At 42.5% G+C, this 20,937-nt stretch overlaps 1 protein-coding gene and 1 pseudogene across 1 annotated transcript in view; both read left to right on the forward strand.

The window, feature by feature from the left end:
- Positions 1-20,937, forward strand: part of GXYLT2 (glucoside xylosyltransferase 2) — a 119,440-nt gene that overhangs the window by 31,471 nt on the left and 67,032 nt on the right. Inside the window, 1 exon segment of the mRNA XM_037492852.2 lies at positions 6,719-6,850. Within this exon segment, the coding sequence (XP_037348749.2) occupies positions 6,719-6,850 (132 nt within the window).
- LOC119237526 (N-alpha-acetyltransferase 20-like) lies at positions 284-6,155 on the forward strand (annotated as a pseudogene).

Genomic DNA, 20,937 nt, shown 5'->3' on the forward strand with positions numbered 1-20,937 from the left:
AAAACAGTGGGATATATTTAATAAACAAGGGAAACAGAGAGTTTCTAAGGCCACAGGTAACTATCTGTCTTATCCCAGATAGTGTCCACAGTGTCCAGAATTCCCAAACAAAAGGTCACTCTTTCAAGATAGCACCATCCTGCTAACAAGGCCTGGAACTTGAGGCAGCCAGCAAGCAGCAGGCCAGGATCCAACTCACTGCATCTGGAGGTGCTGACAGGCTGGGCCACTCAGTGACACCACAGGTTGGGATGGACAGCACTGAACATTGGATCAGACAGCAATGGAGGCAGTAGCACTGGGAGGTGGTGCTGGACAATCAGATACAGCTCTTTGTGAGTCGCTGGCCCACACAAACAACTGCTCTTTGAGACACCAGGCCCAGGGCCTCTGGTCCTCCTTTCAGGCAGTGGCAGCAGTAGGACTAGGGGCAGGTACAGCCCCCAGTCACTATGAAACTCTTCCACTTCTCTCTTCAGAGGTCAACTAATGGACACTTTTTTCTTCTTCTTTTTCTTCTTTCTTCTTTCCTTGGAGGCCAGGTAAAGAGTGGGAGGAGTCTTGGGTGTCTAGACCTCCCAATATGGCCCCTTCCCTGCCTTATAAATTCTTTCAGTCTCCCCTATCTAGTGGATACCTGCCTTAATTGGACCATTTTCAATTCTAAGTGACTGGGCCATTTTAACCCAACTGGTGCAGAGGGAGGAGCTGTGCATAGCAATAATTTTTGGCACAGACAAGGAAAACCACCACATTTTTCCAATAGCTCCTGCTGCTGAGGCAGCTGTGGGGAAATGCCAGTCTTGCCCTGCTGTCCACGCTATGGGCCCCAGTTTCATGAACTCTTGGGAAGCTCGAGGGCATGTACCTCAGGATAAAACAAAACAAAATGCCAGTTGCCATTGTAATTTCCCTGGAAGCTGTATTGTGGTCTAGTTCTACTATATTTACGTAGAATTTTTTAAAGCTGTGTAAGTAGAATATGGCTAGTGGTATTTGCCATCAATGTTGTAGATACTTAATATTTTAAATTTTCTTTTTTTGTTGTCTCCCAACATAGCTGCTGAAAATGCCAACTGGTTAATTTCCTAACCTCTCTAGGCAGCTCAGGACCTGGCATGTAATTTAGGTTTGACTAATCTGTGCTCCTGCCCCGCAGTCAGAATCAGAAAATAGTGGGGCACAGAAGTGGAAATGACCACCATTCATTCTGGTGCTAGGAAGCCAGTGGGGCAGCAACTTCCTGTCTCTGTGTGTGTGGCAGGGGCAAGGGCTTGGGCTCTGACAAGGGAAGAAATGTCAACAGGAACCTCCAGTGACTGGAGCCAGTGTACTAAACCTTCAAATATATGCATAGTAACAGATGTAAATGAACCAAACACTCCCGTTACAAGCATTGGATTGACAAAGGTAGATAAAGCCTTCTAGATGATAGGATTATAAAGACCAAAGGGTTAAGGAAGCCAGTACACCGTGGGGCCCCCCTTCTTCCCAGGGTGATTTGGGCTGTCATTAGTGGCATGGCTGTGTTGAGCATTTATGGCCTGCATGCATTGGATTGGTCAGGACTGTTACATTGAGTGTTTATGTCCAGTGTAGTCAGGATGTGTCCATGCAACTGTACTGGGTAATTGTGCTTAGAGTGTATTCTCAGTGGTCCATGTCCTTCATAAGTCAGTTGTCAAATACTTGCACTATCATTCCCACTCGTTCTCATTCTGAGTTTCTCCCCCAAATATCCATCTCAAGATTTCAATTAAAAGTGTTCCCAATGATATGTTTTTAATATTATTATATGTAATACCTGGGCAATTTTAAAAAAGAACAGTCATAAAGTCGTAAATGAAAAAAATCAACCATCATACTAATGCTTGGGGAGAACAATTTTGGTATATTTATTTATAGACTTTTTTTAATATCAGTATCAGAAGTGAAATCATATCCTGTCTTCTCTTTATATAACTGACACATTACTGCATTTCTTCTAAAACAAGGATTGACTAACTTTTTCTACAAAAAAATAGATAGTAACCATTTTAAGCTTTGCAGCCTGTATGATCTCAAAGGTGCTCTATTCTGCTCTTTTTATAAAAGCAGCCACATAAATCTGTAAACATGGGTACAGCTATATTCCAATAAAACTTTAATTTATGGACGCAGATTCACATTTCATGTGCTTTTCACATGTCACAAAATTTTACTCGTTTTTAATTTTTTTCAACTATTTAAAAATGTCTAACCATTCTTGGCTCATGCGTTCTTTGTGGCAGACTGGATTTGCTAAAACCTTCTACAACATTGTCACTAGTGGCTACATAGCATTTGTCTTTGTAGACATACCCCAGAATTTGTTTAACTGATTTCTTACTTAGGTTGTTTCCAATTTTTCACTGTTACAAACATCATTATAATAGAAAAGCTTGTTCTAAGTTATATGTCCTCTTTTAGAATTTTTCCTTAGTATACATTCCTGGAAGTAGAATTATTGTAGCAATAAGAAAGCATTAACTCAAAAAATTAAGATATAGAGATGGCACATAAACATATGAAAGTTTGCTCAACAGCATATGTCATTTGAAAATTGTAATTTAAAATGAGTTACCGGCAGACTGGGCGCGCAGGGAGTGCGTCCCACATCGCCATTTTAGAATAGGGACATTTCTTCAGTAAAGACTGCTTGAAACCGGCAGAAGGCTCCCGGAGGAGCCAGAGGTGAGCTGGGAAGTTCGCCCACGCCAGGCCCCTTCTGGCCTGCAGTCCAAGCCCAGAAGGAGTGGGCACCCAAGACCGGGGCAGACCAGGCATACAGAGGAGTGCAAACCTGCATCGCCTTTTTAGAACAGGGACCTTTCTTCAGTAAAGCCTGCTTGAAACCGGCAGATGGCTCCTGGAAGAGCCAGAGGTGAGCTGGGAAGTTCGCCCAAGATGCCAGCCAGTACCAGCAACACAGTGTCCCAATGCATACGGCAAATTAGAAAATAGACAGTAGGGAGTAGAAAAACCACACGCAACCCAGCAACCCCTCAGGAAAAAAGCACGCCACAAAAAGAAAACCACCCCCCAGATTGCAACGACAATAACTTGGAAGAACTTCTGAGCCTTCTAGAAAGAGAATTTAAAATTTCCATGATTAAAAAACTGACAGAAGTCATAAAGGAAAACAATGATAAGGGAAAAATAATCAATGATCAGAAGAATGAAATTGAGTCCCTAAAGAGGGAAGTAAAAGAAATGCAGGAGATCAAAGAATTAATGGAGGCACTAAAGAACTCTGCGAAAAGCAATGAAAGCAGAATAAATGAAATGGAAGAACGAATAAGTACTCTTGAAGACACAGAAATAAAAAGAACCAAAACAGAAAAGGAAAGAGAAGTATGAAAGAAAAAGACCGAAGAAAGACTTCGGGAACTATCTGACTCCATGAGGAAAGGGAAATGCAAATCAGAACTACCATGAGATACCATCTTACACCAGTGAGAATGGCACATATTAAAAAAACTAGCAACAACAAATGTTGGCGAGGTTGTGGAGAAAAAGGAACTCTCCTGCACTGCTGGTGGGAGTGCAAACTGGTCTAATCACTATGGAGAGCTGTGTGGAGATTTCTTGACCTACTAAACATAGAGCTTCCATACGATCCAGCAATTCCACTCCTAGGTATTTACCCAAAGGACACAGAAACATCAATTCCAAAGAGCACCTGAACCCCTATGTTTATAGCAGCACTGTTTACAATAGCTAAGCTTTGGAAACAACCCAAATGCCCAAAAACAGATGACTGGATCAAGAAGATGTGGTACATATACACCATGGAATATTACTCAGCATTCAAAAAAGATAAACACATGCAATTTGCAGCAACATGGATGGCGCTGGAAGGGATCATGCTCAGCGAAATAAGCCAGAAAGAAAAAGAAAAATACCAGATGGTCTCACTCATAGCAGGAATCTAGAAAACTTAAATAAGGAACCAGGGAAAAGAATAACTATAAGAAAGTAAAAATCAAAATCAACAAACAACTATGAACCAGAGACACTCTATTGGGGGTGGGGTGCAGGGAGGGGAGGGATTGGGGTCAGAATGGGGGGGTTGCAATTGTATGGGGAATATAAAAATAAAATTTATTAAAAAAATAAAATAAATTAAAATGAGTTACCACTACACACCTATTAGAATGGCTGAAATCCACAATACTTGACAACACCAAATTCTGGTGAGGTGATGAAACAACAGGAACTCTCTTTCATTGCTGGTAGGAACACAGACCAGTACAGAAACTTTGGAAGGAATTTGACAGGTTCTTAGAAAGCTAAATGTAGACTGACCATGCAATCCAGTAATTGCCTTCCTTGGTCTTTACCCAAATGAACTAAAAATCATGTCCACACAAAAACATGCACATATATGTTTATAGCAGCTTTATTCATAATCATCCCAAATTGGCAGCACCAAGATAGGCAAATGGATGAAGAACTGTGATAGAGCCATATAAAAAATCAGTAGTCATTGACAAAGAGTCAGCCACAAAAAGAGATAAAGGAAACATAAATGGATTTTCTAAGTGAAAGATGCCAATGTGAAAAAAAAAAAACTATATACTGTATGCTCCAAATATATATGGCATTTTAGAAAAGGCAAAAAAAAAAAAAAAAAAAAAAACTAGGAGAGATATAAAAAGGTCAGTGGTTGCCAGGACTTTGTGGGGTGGGAAAGGAGGAAAGGGTGAATAGGTAGAACAGAGTGCATTTTTAGAGCAGTGAAACTGTTCTGTATATTGTAATTTATAGATACATGACATTATGCATTTGTCCAGACTCATAGGATGTACATCACAAAGCGCGAACCCTGATGAATACTATGGACTTGACTTAACTATGCACTGATGTTGGTTCATCAGTTTTAACAAATCTACCACACTAATGCAAGATGTTAATAATGAGAGAAAAATGGGCTGAAGGAGGGAAAGGAGAGAGGATATATGGGAAATCTGTACTTCCTGTTCAGTTTTCCTACAGATATAAAACTACTCTAAAATATTGAAGTTTATTAATTAGAACAATTTTGTTATAAAACTCATATTTGTAATAAAAATTAATGAAGCCATCCTACCACCTCCAAAGATACCCACTTGTAACAATCTGGTAAATATCCATCTAGATTTTTCTCTGCATATAAAATATATACATATATTTTCCCTAAAGACATAACACTTTTTTTGCATGTTGCTTCTTCTAAAACCCAATTATATGCCATTTTTCCATTTTTCCATGTCAGCACATATAGACCTACTTTATTTTAACTGTACATTCATCCATTGTCCTATCATAACTAATTTTCCCAATTCCTTATTATTGGGCATTTAGTTGTTTCCAAGTTTTTTTGTAATATTATTACAAGCTAGTTATAAGTCCTTATGCCTCTATCTTTTGGGGGCTGTCATTACAAATTTCCAAAGCTCCTTCTTGTAAGTTTGTTCAGGTTTATATTCTTGGCAGTATTTATATGCCAGTTTCCTATCACCCTTGACATACCTGGATGGTATTTTCATAAATCCCAACATCAAGGGTCACTGCAAGCCTGCTTGAAAGGCATTTTGACGATGACACTTGAGGCCTTCACTTGCAATGACCTGTCAGCTTCAACAACACTAACTTGGATCCGCCTACAGAATTCCCTTTTACTTACAGCATGGGTATTTACTTACAAATACCCACTGGCCAGGGTGTTTCATCGTTGCTGAGGTAACAGGTGGAGAGTACCTTGTCGGTGAAGCAGAAGGTTTGGTAGCAAGGGAAGAATGGCACGGGTGTAATGGCTCTGTCTGTTGCCCCAGAATTCCAGTGCCTTCCTTTGGCTGCTAAACTTTCAGAGTTATTAGAGGGGAGATTTCAGAAAGACATGGTGAGTATTTTTCTTGATCTTTTTGTGAGGGTATCGAACCAAGTTGCAGTGAACAAGTATTAGCAGCTGGGCTACAGTGTACACAGGACGGTCATAGAGTACTATCCTGCCAGTAATGGGGAGCCTGACAAGGACTTTTACAGGAGGAGAGCACTTTCCAGGGCCAATGAGAAAAAAATCAGTCACTCCATTTCCTCATGCTTTGAAGGCTGAAGACATTGAATAAGCATGGGCAGTGGTTCTTAGACTGAGGCTCCAGATATTTTATGAATGGTAGTTTTTTTTCATTGAATCGTCTTGGAGCTCTATCAAGAGAAAAGTAAACATTTAGGTCTTAAAGACTTCAAGAAAATACAGTTTGTAAACTTATTTTAAATTTTGTTTTCAATTAGCAACATCATACCTACTAAAGCTGTTTAACATAATAAAATTCAGCACAAAAGGCAGGTAGGTCAGAAGGAAACATTCCTCTATTATAGTTTAAAATATTCACCAAACTCTAGGGAAAAAACTTGCTCCAATTGCTCCTAAACTGTATGACTGGGAACTACTGTTGCATATGTTTTTCATTTTGTATTTAATTATTAATTGAAGCTTTAAAGCCATATATGAAATGTATAAATCTAAGACGTATAATAAAATGCATTATGACCTTGAAAAAAAATCAATCCTAGCATCAGCGCATCAACAGTGGCAATGAAATTAGACTTTCTTTGTAAGCTGCCTGAATCATTTACACATGGCCATCCAGAGGTTTTAGGTATTTTGATATTTCTGGTGTTTAATCACCCTCCCCTTGCCTTCCATGTTTTTCAGTTACGACAGTGGCCTGACTCGTACACAAAGAAGTTTGAGCACAGAATCTACCCCATCACATTTTCAGTTGGAAATCCTCAGGAATGGAAGAAATTGTTTAAACCCTGTGCTGCCCAGAGACTCTTTCTTCCGGTAGGAACACCTGCTTGTAATGAGCTGCCGCTTGGGAGGGAATTGAGCTAGGAAAAGTGGTGAAGCCAGGTCTTTTGAGAGACAATACACTTACAGCTCAAATTGTGTTTCTCTTGGATTCGGTTCTTCTTCTTTTTTTTTTTTTTAAAGATTTATTTATTCATGCACACAAGACCTGGGGTACAGGCTAGAGATGCGGGAGTGAGAGGATCCACCAGAGACAGAGTGGGGAACAGAACAGGCAGACTGACTGAAACACACTGCTGAGGGGAGTAGCAGGAGAGTCAGGAGAGGTCGGCTGTGCCATGTGGGTTGCTCCCTGGCTGGCCAGGGATCCAACTTGTGCTGCAGTGTCTGCAGACAGCTTCACAGTGCGGTGCTTAACCCCTTGCACCACCAGGGAGGCCCAGGATTCTGTTCTTGATGCTCTTAGTCTGCAGTTATAGAGACATGGTCCCTGTGTTGGAGGTTGGCTTTGCGCAAAACTGAGGCACTGAGAACATCCAAAGCATGTCTGGGATATTGGGTCTTTGTGACTTGGCTCCACATTCACAAGTTGTGAACCTCAATAAATCTCCCAGACTTCTCTAAGCCTCAGTTTCCTTCATAGGCCTGTCACATATTTAGTCCTCGATAAATGTTAGTTTGGACTCTTATTGCTCTTAATAACTATTCCTGGATATAACCATGCCAGGGGATACTTCAAAAAAAGTCCAGGGTCTGGACTCAGCCTTTCAGTGTTGAATTTTTAACTTGAATATTTTAGCTTCCTTTCTTAAAATTCTTTTTTCTTTTAAATACTTGTTTGTTTACGCATACAAGAACCGAGTACATGCCAGAGGTGCCGGGGGCAGGGGCAGTGGTGAGAGGATTCACCAGAGACAGAGTGGGGAACAGAACAGACTGACTGAATTACGCTGCTGAGGGGAGCAGCAGGTGAGACAGGAGAGGTCTGCTGCGCCATGTGGGAAGCTCCCTGGCGGGCTGGGGCTTGAACTCATGCTGAAGAGGCTGTGGATAGCTTCACAGTGCTGGGCTTAATACCTTGAGCCACTAGGGAGGCCTCCTTTCATAAAATTCTAAATAGAAAAATCACTGGAGTTTTACCCAAACTGAGACTATCATTGAACAAAGATGGCAACTTTGAACTTTGAGTTGCACTTCATGTAGGTGAGGTATTCTGTGCATGCATTAAAGTGCATGCAGTAACCATTGTGCATGAAGTAACCATTGTTCATAAAGTGCATGAAGTAACCATGCACAAGTAACCATTGTGCATAAAGTGCATGAAGTAACCATTGGATGCTAGGCCTGGCTTAGTGATGATAATATGACAACAAATAAGGCAGGTGATCTTGTGTCATTGGAGACTGAGCAAATAGGTGACTAGAAGTATAGTCAGTGCTGAGGTGTACCATAGAGTCTTGTGGGCATATGGGGTGTGTGTGCGTGTGTGTGTGTGTGTGTGTGTGTGTGTGTGTAGTTCCCATCTGGTCTGGGAAAGGTCTTAGGAGGTTCTCTGAAGTGATGGCTTTTATGCTGAGTCATGAATGAACAAGAGGCAGGGGTCACTAAGTGACAAGGGCCTTGGGGGAAATGAGAGAGGACAGGATTCCTGGCAGGTGGTGGAGCAATATGCACAAAGACCCTGTACATATTGGATCATGTTTGAGGGTCATATTCAAGGATCATGTTTGAGAAAATAAAAGAATGTCACAGTAAGCAGAAACTAGAGTGAGGTGGAATTGAAGAGGTCAGCATGCTGGGACCTGCAGCCTCCATAGGTCATATTGGAACATCTGGGCTTTGTGTTAAGGGCAGTGAGATGCCACTGGTTTCTACTATGGAAATGGGATTATTTGACTTGTGTTTTAAAGAGAGCACTCTGGTTCATTGCATTGTGGGCAGTGAAATTGTTGAGTTCAATTTGTGATGACTTGGACTAGGGTGGTTGTCTTAAAGATAGATTCATAACTTGCCTGAGAAATAGAATTACTAGTTCTTGGATTAACTGGTTGTGAGAGTTGAAGGGGAGTGAGATGATAAGGTTTCTGGCCTAAACAACAATTAAGGTAAATAAATCTATTTGAAATTGCCAATATTCAGCTATTTGTGGCCTACAAAAAAAGGTCAATTTCTTATGGTTCAACCTACTAAATGGATGGCAGTGCTGTTAAGTGATGGAAAAGACTAGAAGATGACCAGTTTGGATAAGGAGGGAATTGCCAGTTTGGTTAACTTGTGTCTGTTTTTTTTTTTTTTTTTTTTTTTTGAAGATTTGTTGATATAAGAATTGGGGTACAGGCCAGATGTGTGGGAGGGTGAGAGGATTCACCAGAGACAGAGCGGGGAACAAAACAGGCAGACTGACAAAATACACTGCCGAGGGGAGCAGCAGGTGAGACAGGAGAGGTCTGCTTCGCCATGTGGGACCCTCGCCTGCTGGCTAGGATCGAACCGGTGCTGCAGAGGCTGTGGACAGCTTCACAGCGCGCGTTCAACTGCCTGGGCCACCAGGGGAGGCCCAACTCGAGTCTGATTTTAAGTTTCCATCTCTTGGTATGAAATCCTTAATGGCAAATGGCACTTTTAGCATTTCCTACACAGAACCTGTAAGGAGAATAAGACACATATGTACTCTTGGAGTTTATTCAAATCATCCATTGACCTAATTTCCACGTGCCATAGACCTTTATAAGGGAGTTAGAAAATGGGAGTTAGAAAAGAACCTCAAATCATGTTAAAAACTACCATTTGAGAAGATAAAAAAATGGTTAGGTTTCTGTTTCTCCGTTTTAGGGGGAAAATATTAAAAAGCCAAGATTATTATTGAAAAACTGCTTCCCCAACCTACCCAAAAAATATTAGCAACCTCGTGGAACACATTTGACTTTTCCCTGACCTTGAATTGACTTTAGTACCAATATTTAAAAAATACCCACACATGATTGTTTTCATTCATTCCCACCTAAGTCCATTTTGAGTGACAAATGGGTGCTGACATTCTTTATCTGGCTTTGATATTGAAAACTAGCCCTCCTTAAAATAATAAAGAGAGATTGTGGTTGACAGGATGTAGGGTAAGGTAAAAGGTATCTGGCTTTTCTGCCCTCCCGCCATCAGGATAGATGAGGGAACCCTGTGATCCTGAATACCTGCCTGATGGCAGGCACCTGAAGTGGGTACACCTGCGCTAAGACTGCTTTTAAGGGCGGCGTCACAGGGACGCAAGAAGCCGAGAAAGCAGCAGCAGAAGCCGAAGAGAAGCCGAGATCACCAGAGAGCCCAGATAGAGTGAGGATTTGCTGGGGGCTGGGAGGCCTGCCAACCTCCTGGCCCCCCAGCACCCCTGCCTGCCATATGCCTGGTGAGCCCCAATAAAATACCTGCAAAAAACCGCTGAGGACTCTGACTCCTCCTTTACCCGGTCTGCATGGGATCAGGAAACCTGCACTGGTCCAGTCCTGCCTCTACACAGGACCTTTACCTTCTCTCTGTTGTTTATCATAAAAGCAATTATTACAGAGGGGGCGGAGCAACATGGCAGCGAGGAGACGCTGTAAGATCTCCCATTAAAAAAAGTTAATAGGGAGGAAAAGCGGCAGGTCCCAGTGAGAACTGGGACATGGAAGATAAACGGGTGACGCCAGCGAACTGCCCGAAGAAGAAAGTGGCCATAAAAGAGGACTAGAAGGGAGGGAAGCGCAGAACCCTGCTCCCCTCCCCCGCCCACAGAGGCGGCACTCTCCGACCCGCAGAGAGGAGGAAACAACAAACCAAAACGACCGACAAGAACAAACGACGCAGCAAGCGGGACTGTGAGTGGAAAGGAACTATTGCAGCCACCACACCCCGTGAATAGGAGCTGTGGAGAACCCCGCAGGATCCGCCACAGCGGTGAGCGAACGGCTCCGGGCGCCATTGAAGAGAGACCCCGCCCCCGGGGAGGAGACCAGCACCAGCACACAGCCCCGGGCTGCCCGGTAAGCCTGCGCAGAAAGGTGGCGCGCTGGAAAAACAGGCGCGGATCGCGGTCAGGATTGCGCGGAACAGCGGCGCGCTGGAAAACCAAGTGCGGATCGGAATCCGGATCGCGCGCGGAAAAGCAGTGCAGTTGAAAAGCAAACGCAGATCCAGATCGCAGCTGCCCAGGTCCCTGCGCCTGTGACCTAGGCTTGCGGGGATACTCGCGGAGGCCCTCACTGAGTGAGCAGGCCCAGGCGCCCAGGCACGGGAGCGGGATTCAAAAGGCGCCATTCCCGCGCCACTGAACTGGGCTACAGCCTGAGTCCTGGAACTGAGGGCTTTGGAACTGACACCCGGGGCACGAAACTAGGGGCATGGGTTCCCCACGATGGTGGGGCACAAGGCAGACACAGCACCCCAAAGCCGTTGAGGTTTACCCTACCATTCCTGCTCTATTCCCTGTCCCACGGGGTAGAAAATCAGCTCCCCAAGGGCTCCAGGAGAGATCTCTGGCGCCACCTAGCGACTTGAAGCCAGCAGAGGCGCCTAGAGGAGCCAGTGGCCAGCTGGGGAGTTAGCCCACGCCGGGCCCCTTCCGACCAGTAGTCTGAGCCCACAGGGGGAGCGAGCACCCACAGCCGGGGCAGACCAGGCGCGCAGAAGAGTGTGCCTGAGACCGGACGCACAGGGAGTGTGTCCCACATCACCATCTTAGAACAGGGACATTTCTTCAGTAAAAACTACCTGCAGAAGGCTTCCTCAGGAGCCAGAGGTGAGCGGGGGAAGTTCGCCCACGCCAGACCCCCTCTGGCCTGTAGTCCAAGCCCAGAGGGGGAGCAGGAACCCACCGCCGGGGCAGACCAGGCGCACAGGGGAGTGTGTCCCCACATCGGCATTTTAGAACAGGGACCTTTCTCCAGTAAAGACTGCTTGAAACTGACAGATGACTCCTGGAGGAACCAGAGGAGAGCAGAGAAGCTCACCCAAGATGCCAGCCAGTCCCAACTACACAGTGTCCCAACGCATACGGCAAATTAGAAAACAGACAGTAGGGAGGAGAAGAACCACACGCAACCTAGCAACTCCCCAGGGAAAAAGCACACCACAAAAAGAAAAGCAGCCCCCAGATTGCAACGACAGTAACTTGGAAGAACTTCTGAGCCTTCCAGAAAGAGAATTTAAAATTGCCGTGATTAAAAAACTGACAGAAGTCATAAAGGAAAACAATGATAAGGGAAAAATAATCAACGATCAGAAGAATGCAATTGAGTCCCTAGAGAGGGAAAACAATGGTCAGAAGAATGAAATTGAGTCCCTAAAGAGGGAAGTAAAAGAAATACAGGAGATCAAAGAATTAATGGAAGAACTAAAGAATTCTGGGAAAAGCAATGAAAGCAGAATAGATGAAATGGAAGAACGAATAAGTAATCTTGAAGACACAGAAATAAAAAGAACCAAAACAGAAAAGAAAAGAGAAGTACGAAGGAAAAAGAACGAAGAAAGACTTCGGGAACTATCTGACTCCATGAGGAAAGGAAATATAAGAGTTATAGGAATACCAGAAGGAGAGGAGAGAGATGTAGGAACAGAGAAAATATTCAAAGAGATAATTGAAGAGAACTTCCCAAATGTGAAGAAGGAGCTGAAAATTGATATACAAGAAGCAAGAAGAACACCAAACTTCCACGACGAAAGGAAAAATACAGCAAGACACATAATAGTAAAGCTCCCAAGAATCCAGGACAAGGAAAAAATAATGAAGCTGGCAAGAGGGAAGAAACAGATAACATTCAAAGGAAAGCCAATCAGGCTGACATCAGACTTCTCCGAAGAAACACTACGGGCAAGGAGAGAATGGAGGGACATAGTCAACAGACTCCAAGAAAACAGATGCCAACCAAGAATTCTCTATCCCGCAAAGCTCTCCTTTCTCTTTGAAGAAAGAATATGGACCTTCCCAGACAAACAGAAACTCCGGAATTTCATTGCAACTAAACCCCCACTCCAAAAAATACTACAAGGAGTCCTAAAGCCAGAACCTCAGAGGGACGAATAACAATGAAAGAAGGCCAAAAAAAAAAAAAGTTATTAAAAGAATAAATAAATAAAATCAAAGGAAAGACAAACACAATGGCAAATACAGATGCTAACATATCAATATTAACTCTAAATGTAAATGGACTACTCTTCAATAAAAAGACACAGAGTTGCAGCCTGGATTAAGAAACAAAACCCAACCTTTTGCTGTCTCCAGGAAACACATTTAGCTACAAAAGATAAAAATAGGCTCAAAGTTAAAGGATGGAAAACAATCCTACAAGCAAATGGGCCAAAAAAGAAAGCAGGAACAGCTATACTTATATCAGATAAAACAGATTTCAAACTCAAAAAGATAAAAAGAGACCCCAATGGTCACTACATTATGATCAAGGGGACAATACTTCAAGAAGAAATAACACTCATTAACATATACTCACCAAACGAAGGAGCACCAAAATATATCAGACAACTGTTATCCTCTCTGAAAACAGACATCAGAGAAAACACATACGTAGTGGGAGACTTCAACACACCACTATCAACAATGGATAGATCAACAAGACAAAAAATAAGTAAAGAAACCAAAGCTCTAAATAAGGACCTAGAGCAATTGGGCTTAACAGACATCTATAGAACACTAAACCCCAAAAAAACGGAGTACACATTTTTCTCAAGCGCACATGGATCATTCTCCAGGATCGATCACATACTGGGGCACAAGACAAACATCAACAGATACACCAAGATTGAAATCCTATCAACCATCTTTTCTGACCATGAAGGCATCAAACTAGAAATAAACCATAAAAAGAAGGCAAGGAACTTTCCTACCTCATGGAGATTAAAAACCACACTACTGGAAGACCACTGGACTAATGAGGAGATCAAAGAAGAAATTAAAAAATTCTTTGAATTGAACGACAAGGAGGACACCAATATCCTAAATGTATGGGATGCAGCAAAAGCAGTAATAAGAGGAAAATATATAGCAATAGAAGCTCACATCAAGAAACAAGAAAGAACTCAAAGAAACAACCTAATCTCGAAGCTCAAAGATCTAGAAAAAGAACAACAAAAAAACCCCAAAACCAGTAGAAGAAAAGAAATAATAAAAACAAAAGCAGAAATAAATGAAATTGAAACTAAAAAAACAATCCAAAAGATCAATGAAACCAAGAGCTGGTTCTTTGAAAAAATCAATAAAATAGACAAACCCCTAGCCAGGCTCACAAAGGAAAAAAGGAAGAAAGCACAAATAAACAGGATCATCAATGAAAGAGGAGAAATCACAACGGACACAGCAGAAATCAAAGAATAATCAGTAACTACTATGAACAGTTATATGGAAACAAGTTTAACAATCTAGAGGAGATGGACAAATTCCTACAACTCTACAATCACCCAAAGCTAGATAAAGAAGAAATAGAACACCTAAACAGACCAATTACAAGCAGCGAAATTGAAATGGTAATCAAAAACCTCCCCAAAAACAAAAGCCCAGGACCTGATGGATTTACAAATGAATTCTACCAACATTCAGAGACGAATTAGTGCCTATCCTTCACAAACTCTTCCAAAAAATTGAGAAGGAAGGGACAATACCAAACACGTTCTATGAAGCCAACATTACACTAATACCAAAACAGAACAAGGACAACACAAAAAAGGAAAACTACAGGCCAATCTCCCTAATGAACACTGATGCAAAAATCCTCAATAAAATTTTAGCTATCAGAATCCAACAATGCATCCATAAGATAATTCACCACGACCAAGTAGGATTCATTCCAGGGACACAAGGATGGTTTAACATCCGAAAATCAATCAACGTTATCCAACACATCAACAAAAAGAAATATAAAAACCATATGATAATATCAATAGATGCTGAGAAAGCTTTCAACAAAGTGCAACACCCATTCATGATAAAAGCCCTTGAAATTCTTGGGATACAAGGAACATACCTCAACATCATAAAGGCCATCTATGACAAGCCAACAGCCAGTATCATTCTCAATGGTGAAAAGCTGAAAGCAATTCCATTAAGATCTGGAACAAGACAAGGATGTCCACTCTCACCACTGCTTTTCAATATAATACTGGAAGTCCTAGCCAGAGCAATAAGACAAGAGAAAGACATCCAAGGAATCCAAATAGGAAAAGAAGAAGTCAAACTATCACTATTTGCAGATGATATGATAATATACATAGAGAACCCCAAAATCTCCACAGAAAAACTAATTCAACTCATCAATCAGTTCAGTAAAGTGGCAGGATACAAAATCAACACGCAAAAGTCAGTAGCCTTCCTATACACAAACAATAAATCTGAAGAAGAAGAAATCAAAAAAACCATCCCTTTTTTTATTGAAACAAAAAAAATCAAATATTTGGGAATAAATCTAACAAAAGAGGTAAAGGACCTATACAAAGAAAACTATAAAACACTGTTAAAAGAAATAGAAGAAGACACAAAGAAATGGAAAGACATCCCCTGCTCATGGATTGGAAGAATAAACATTATTAAAATGGCCATCCTTCCAAAAGCAATATACAGATTCAATGCTATTCCAATCAAAATTTCAATGTCATTCTTCAAAGAAATAGAACAATTATTGATGAAATTCATATGGAATCACAAAAAACCCCGAATAGCCAAAGCTCTCCTGAAAAAAAAAAAGGGAATGGAGGCATCACACTCCCAGACTTCAAACTCTACTACAAAGCCATAATCATCAAAATTGCATGGTATTGGAACAAGAACAGACATACAGACCAATGGAATCGAATAGAAAATCCAGAAATAAACCCACAGATTTATGGTCAACTAATCTTTGACAAAGGAGCAAAGACTATGCATTGGAGCAAAGAAAGTTTGTTCAATAAATGGTGCTGGGAAAACTGGGTCGCTACATGCAAAAGAATGAAGCTTGACCACTACCTCACACCATACACAAAAATCAACTCAAAATGGATTAAAGAACTAGACATAAGACCTGAAACCATAAAATATATAGAAGGAAATATAGGCGAAACACTACGTGATTTGCACATCAAAGACATCTTTACAGACACATCACCCAAAGCAGTGATAGTGAAGGCGAAGATAAACAGCTGGGACTACATCAAATTAAAGAGCTTTTGCAGAGCAAAAGAGACAATAACAAAAACAAAGAGAAAACCCACCAACTGGGAGAACATTTTTGCACCCAACACTAATGATAAAGGACTGATCACAAAAATCTGCAAAGAGCTGATGAGACTTAACAACAACAAAGAAAAGAATCCAGTCAAAAAAATGGGCAGAAGAGCTAAAAAGAAACTTCTCTGAAGAGGAATGCAAATGGCCAACAGGCATATGAAAAAATGTTCAACATCACTTGTCATCAGGGAAATGCAAATCAAAACTACCATGAGATACCATCTTACACCAGTGAGAATGGCACATATTAAAAAAAATAGCAACAACAAATGTTGGCGAGGGTGTGGAGAAAAAGGAACTCTTCTGCACTGTTGGTGGGAGTGCAAACTGGTCCAACCACTGTGGAGAGCTGTGTGGAGATTTCTGGACCTACTAAACATAGAGCTTCCATATGATCCAGCAATTCCACTCCTAGGTATTTACCCAAAGGACACAGAAACATCCATTCCAAAGAACACCTGCACCCCTATGTTTATAGCAGCACTGTTTACAATAGCTAAGCTTTGGAAACAACCCAAATGCCCAAAAATAGATGACTGGATCAAGAAGATATGGTACATATACACCATGGAATATTACTCAGCATTCAAAAAAGATAAACACATGCAATTTGCAGCAACATGGATGGCACTGGAAGGGATCATGCTCAGCGAAATAAGCCAAAAAGAAAAAGAAAAATACCGGATGGTCTCACTCATAGCAGGAATCTAGAAAACTTAAATAAGGGACCAGGAAAACGAATAACTATAAGAAAGTGAAAATCAAAATCAACAAAAAACTACGAACCAGAGACACTTTTAGGGGGGCGGGGGTGGGATGGGAGGGATTGGGTCAGAATGGGGGGGCTGCAATTGTATGGGGAATATAAAAATAAAATTTATTATTAAAAAAAAATAAAAAAATAAAAATTATTTTACGAGTGAAAAAAAAAAAGCAATTATTACAATGGTATTTAGGGGCCTCAATGAAATGTATTGATCAGGTTAATTTGAAATAAAACCTAGGTGATATTTTCCTTGAAATTCGTCTCTATAAAATCAAAACAGGCGGGATGCTGAGGCACCACAGAGAAGATGGAGATCCTAAAATGCAAACATTCTAGCAGGTGGGCAATCATGGAATAAAAACCACAGTCTTGCCCATTTTCTGAGGGGGTGTTGTAGGGGCAGGAATGACACAGTGCAGGTTTTCTGATCCAGCAGATCGGGTAAAGGAGGAGTCAGAGTCCTTAGTGGCTTTTTGCAGGTCTTTTTATTGGGATTTACCCGGAACATGGCAGGCAGGGGTGCTGGGAGGCTGGGAGGCCTACAAGCCTCCCAGCCCCCAGCAAGTCTTCACTCTATCTGGGCTCTCCGGCCTTCTCTCGGCTTCTGCTGCTTCTTGGCTTCTCTTTTGGCTTCTGCTCAGCTTTTACTGGCGTCCCCGTGACGCCGCCCTTAAAAGCCCAGTCGAATCCCATCTACCTATGCCCACACCCTACTCCAGGTGCCCCCCATCAGGCATGCATTCAGGAGCGCAGGGTTCCATCATCCATCCTAATGGCGGGAGGGCAGAAAAGCCTGATACTTTTTCCCTACCCTATAGTCCACCCCCTCAGGGTTTTCTGCCATATAGTCTTCATATATACAATTTTCTTAGCAAACATACAATGCTGCCATGGCCCACAAATAAAATACATCACAATATAACAACAAAATACAACAGAACACAAATAAGTCCAGGCAGGGCACCAACCTAGTGGCAAAAGACAATTATTGGTACCAGCAGATGAGCCACCAAATCTGCTGTCGAAGCACTGCTCAAACGAGGGATGGGAACCACTCACGGCATCTACTATAACACACCAGGAGCCGTCAGGCTTCCTGGCCTTCTCTGGCTGTAGTCTCGGCTACAAGCCACACACAGCATCCACCCCCCGGATGCACTCACTCTGGGATTGGCGATTCTATACTGTTGGGGGGTAATCGCCAACCCTCAGGGTTTCTGTCTGCTGTCGCTTCAACATTCGGCCTTCATAGCCACCAATGCGACTCACAGACCCCTGCACTCAGGCCAACCCACTGCACAAGCACATGGGTCAGGGATCCAAACTCTACATTCGGCTTGGGCTCCACCCCATGCCACATTCCCCACCCGTCCCCCAAAGACGGGTTCCTCAGCTGCTTACCCTCACTTGAGAACGAGCAGGGCATCACCCACAGGTGATTTTACGAGACTCACAGTTCTTCAGCATACCCAGGCTGCTTAACAGCCACTCAGGGCTTCTCAACTTAGCATCAGCACCAGCTTTTGCCTTCTCAGTTGGCCTTTCTCCTCTACCTAGCTACTGGGCATAGACAGGCTGTTTTTGGCCATCCCACTGGCCACCCACAGATTCCCAAAAGACATAACCTGCCAAGGTCCTCCGCCTCCTGGCAGGATTGTCAGTCCAAGTCCATCAGTTCAAGTCCATTAGGCCTCTCCCTGCCATCAGCACCAGCGAGCTCCGAATTGTGGTCCTCTCTTCCCGACAATTCTTGCTGCCTCGGGTCATTGGCTGGTCCTCTCGGGTGTCTCCTTTATGCGAGGTCTTGTCCCATAGCTCCTGGACCTTGTCCATCTCCTGTGCCGCCATGATGCCTCCAGCATCATCACAGGCAAACAGTCTGTTACTCCTTAGTCCCTCCTGGTCGTTGGAGGTTTCCAATACCCGTCTGCATGGATCATCTTGCCGACTTACACCAATTGTAAGTGCAGGACTGGACACAGTGCAGGTTTCCTGATCCAGCAGACCGGGTAAAGGAGGAATCAGAGTCCTTAGTGGCTTTTTGCAGGTCTCTTTATTGGGATTTACCCGGTACATGGCAGGCAGGGGTGCTGGGGGGCCGGGAGGCTGGCAGGCCTCCCAGCCCCCAGCAAGTCTTCACTCTATCTGGGCTCTCTGGCCTTCTCTTGGCTTCTGCTTCTCTTGCTTCTCTCTCTGCTTCTGCTGCTTCTCGGCATCTCTTTCAGCTTCTGCTCGGCTTCTACTGGCGTCCCCGTGATGCTGCCCTTAAAAGCCCAGTCGAATCCCATCTACCTATGCCCACACCCTACTCCAGGTGCCCGCCATTAGGATGCATTCAGGACCGTAGGGTTCCGTCATCTATCCTAATGGCAGGAGGGCAGAAAAGCCTGATACCTTTTACCTTACCCTATAGGTGTCATCTACCCCAAACCTATACACTAAACCCTTTCTCATGTGAGGTTTCACTGTCAGAATAATATCAGAGTGTAAGTCTGTGCAACCCAAAACTACTAGATTCTCAAGACCAGTTAGTGGAGTTCTTGCCCTACCAATTCCAGATTTATGAAGTCATAAAAATCAGTGGGTGTTTACATGTGAATGATGTGGCTTCAAGAGCAGGACCATTACTTGTCAAAGAAAACTGCAGATGGCTCAATTAAGCTCTCTAAGTGGTCAGTGCCTTCAGCTAATTCAGATAATAGTACTGGTCCCAATCACAAGTAGATCCAGGTCTAGTACAGTGTCATTGGGTCTCTGTCTGTCTCTCCCTTGGCCTTTTTTTTTTTTTTTTTTTTTTTGCAAGGTTCGCTTCATGCATGTGATGATTGCTTGAAGCAATCTGAGACCCAAATTCTGGAAGAAGCTTAGATACTGCAGTAGAACATGAGCATGACAGGGTGGCAACTTCTAAAATGGTGCATGAAGTGTTCTGTGAAATTGTTCCTTGGTGAAACAAGTACAACTAGTGAAAATTGTTTTTGAAACAACTATCTAAAGTCTTTGGAAATTGTCTGAAGGGCCTAAGCAAATGCAAAAAAAACAATTTTTTTGTTCTAGAAAATCTACTAAAACTTGGTAAGAAAGAATGAGACTGACATTTGAACCATGACTTATTCCTACCCTCCTGCCTTTCAGCTTAGCATGCTGCAAACCCAGCTCCAGACAATTCAGTCACTAACAAGGGATCTTTCTCCACAGCCCCCAGATGAGTAATATAGTATTTACTTGGGAGGGACAGGCCATCAGCATTTCTCATCGCATCTGTTGCAGAGCTTAAATTAGTGTCAGCTGTGCCCAAGGATCAACACTTTCCTTAATTAAGAGGAAGCTATAGCTTCAAAATAGCAAGTTTATAGACTAGTTAGTTTATAAGGGAGAACCAGGAAAAGAGATAAATAATAAGTATCCTCTTTTCCTCAGTACAAAGTTCAAAGACTGGCCTCAAAATCAGCTCCTGTAAGTGGACCTGAATTTAATTGGACCAGACTGTAAAACAATTTGTGCCTTAGGCCACTGTCAAAAATAAAATAATATAATCAGCTGGCAATTAATTAGTGGAGGTTAATAAATTGGTGTAATAACAACAGAGGCAGAAAGCTTAACAAAAAGATTAGAGAAAGAGACAATCAAAGAGGGCCCTGATCAAACCATTGTCATCCAGAGTGACTGTGTGCCTACCCAGACCTCACCCATTGAGGAGCAACATCAGAGATGTCATACCATGCATGAAATGGAGTTCTCTAAAATAGTCCCATCAAGATGCTAAATAAACCAGCAAACAACATCAACTGGCTATACAGGTTGTAGGGGTGGTGAGCTGAGGGGCAGGTGGAATCAGTATCAAGAGTTGCTACCTTGTATTATCTAAAACATCCTAGAATGCATTATCATGCTACACTATATTATCTAATTTTTTTTTTAGCAATAACGTATGAGCCATGAAAAGAAGCAGAAAAGTATGACTCATACACAGGAAAAAATGCAGGCAAAAATATTGCCTGTGAGAGAGCCCAAATGTCAGGCTTGGTAGAAAAAGACTTCAAAATAGACGTTGTAAATATGTTTAAGCAACAAAAGGAAAGCATGCTTAAAGAAGTGCAGAATGAAGATTGT

This window comes from Talpa occidentalis, unplaced genomic scaffold (assembly GCF_014898055.3).
Source record: "Talpa occidentalis isolate TD23 unplaced genomic scaffold, MPIMG_talOcc4v2.1 talOcc4.10, whole genome shotgun sequence".
In the NCBI taxonomy this organism is placed as follows: domain Eukaryota; kingdom Metazoa; phylum Chordata; class Mammalia; order Eulipotyphla; family Talpidae; genus Talpa; species Talpa occidentalis.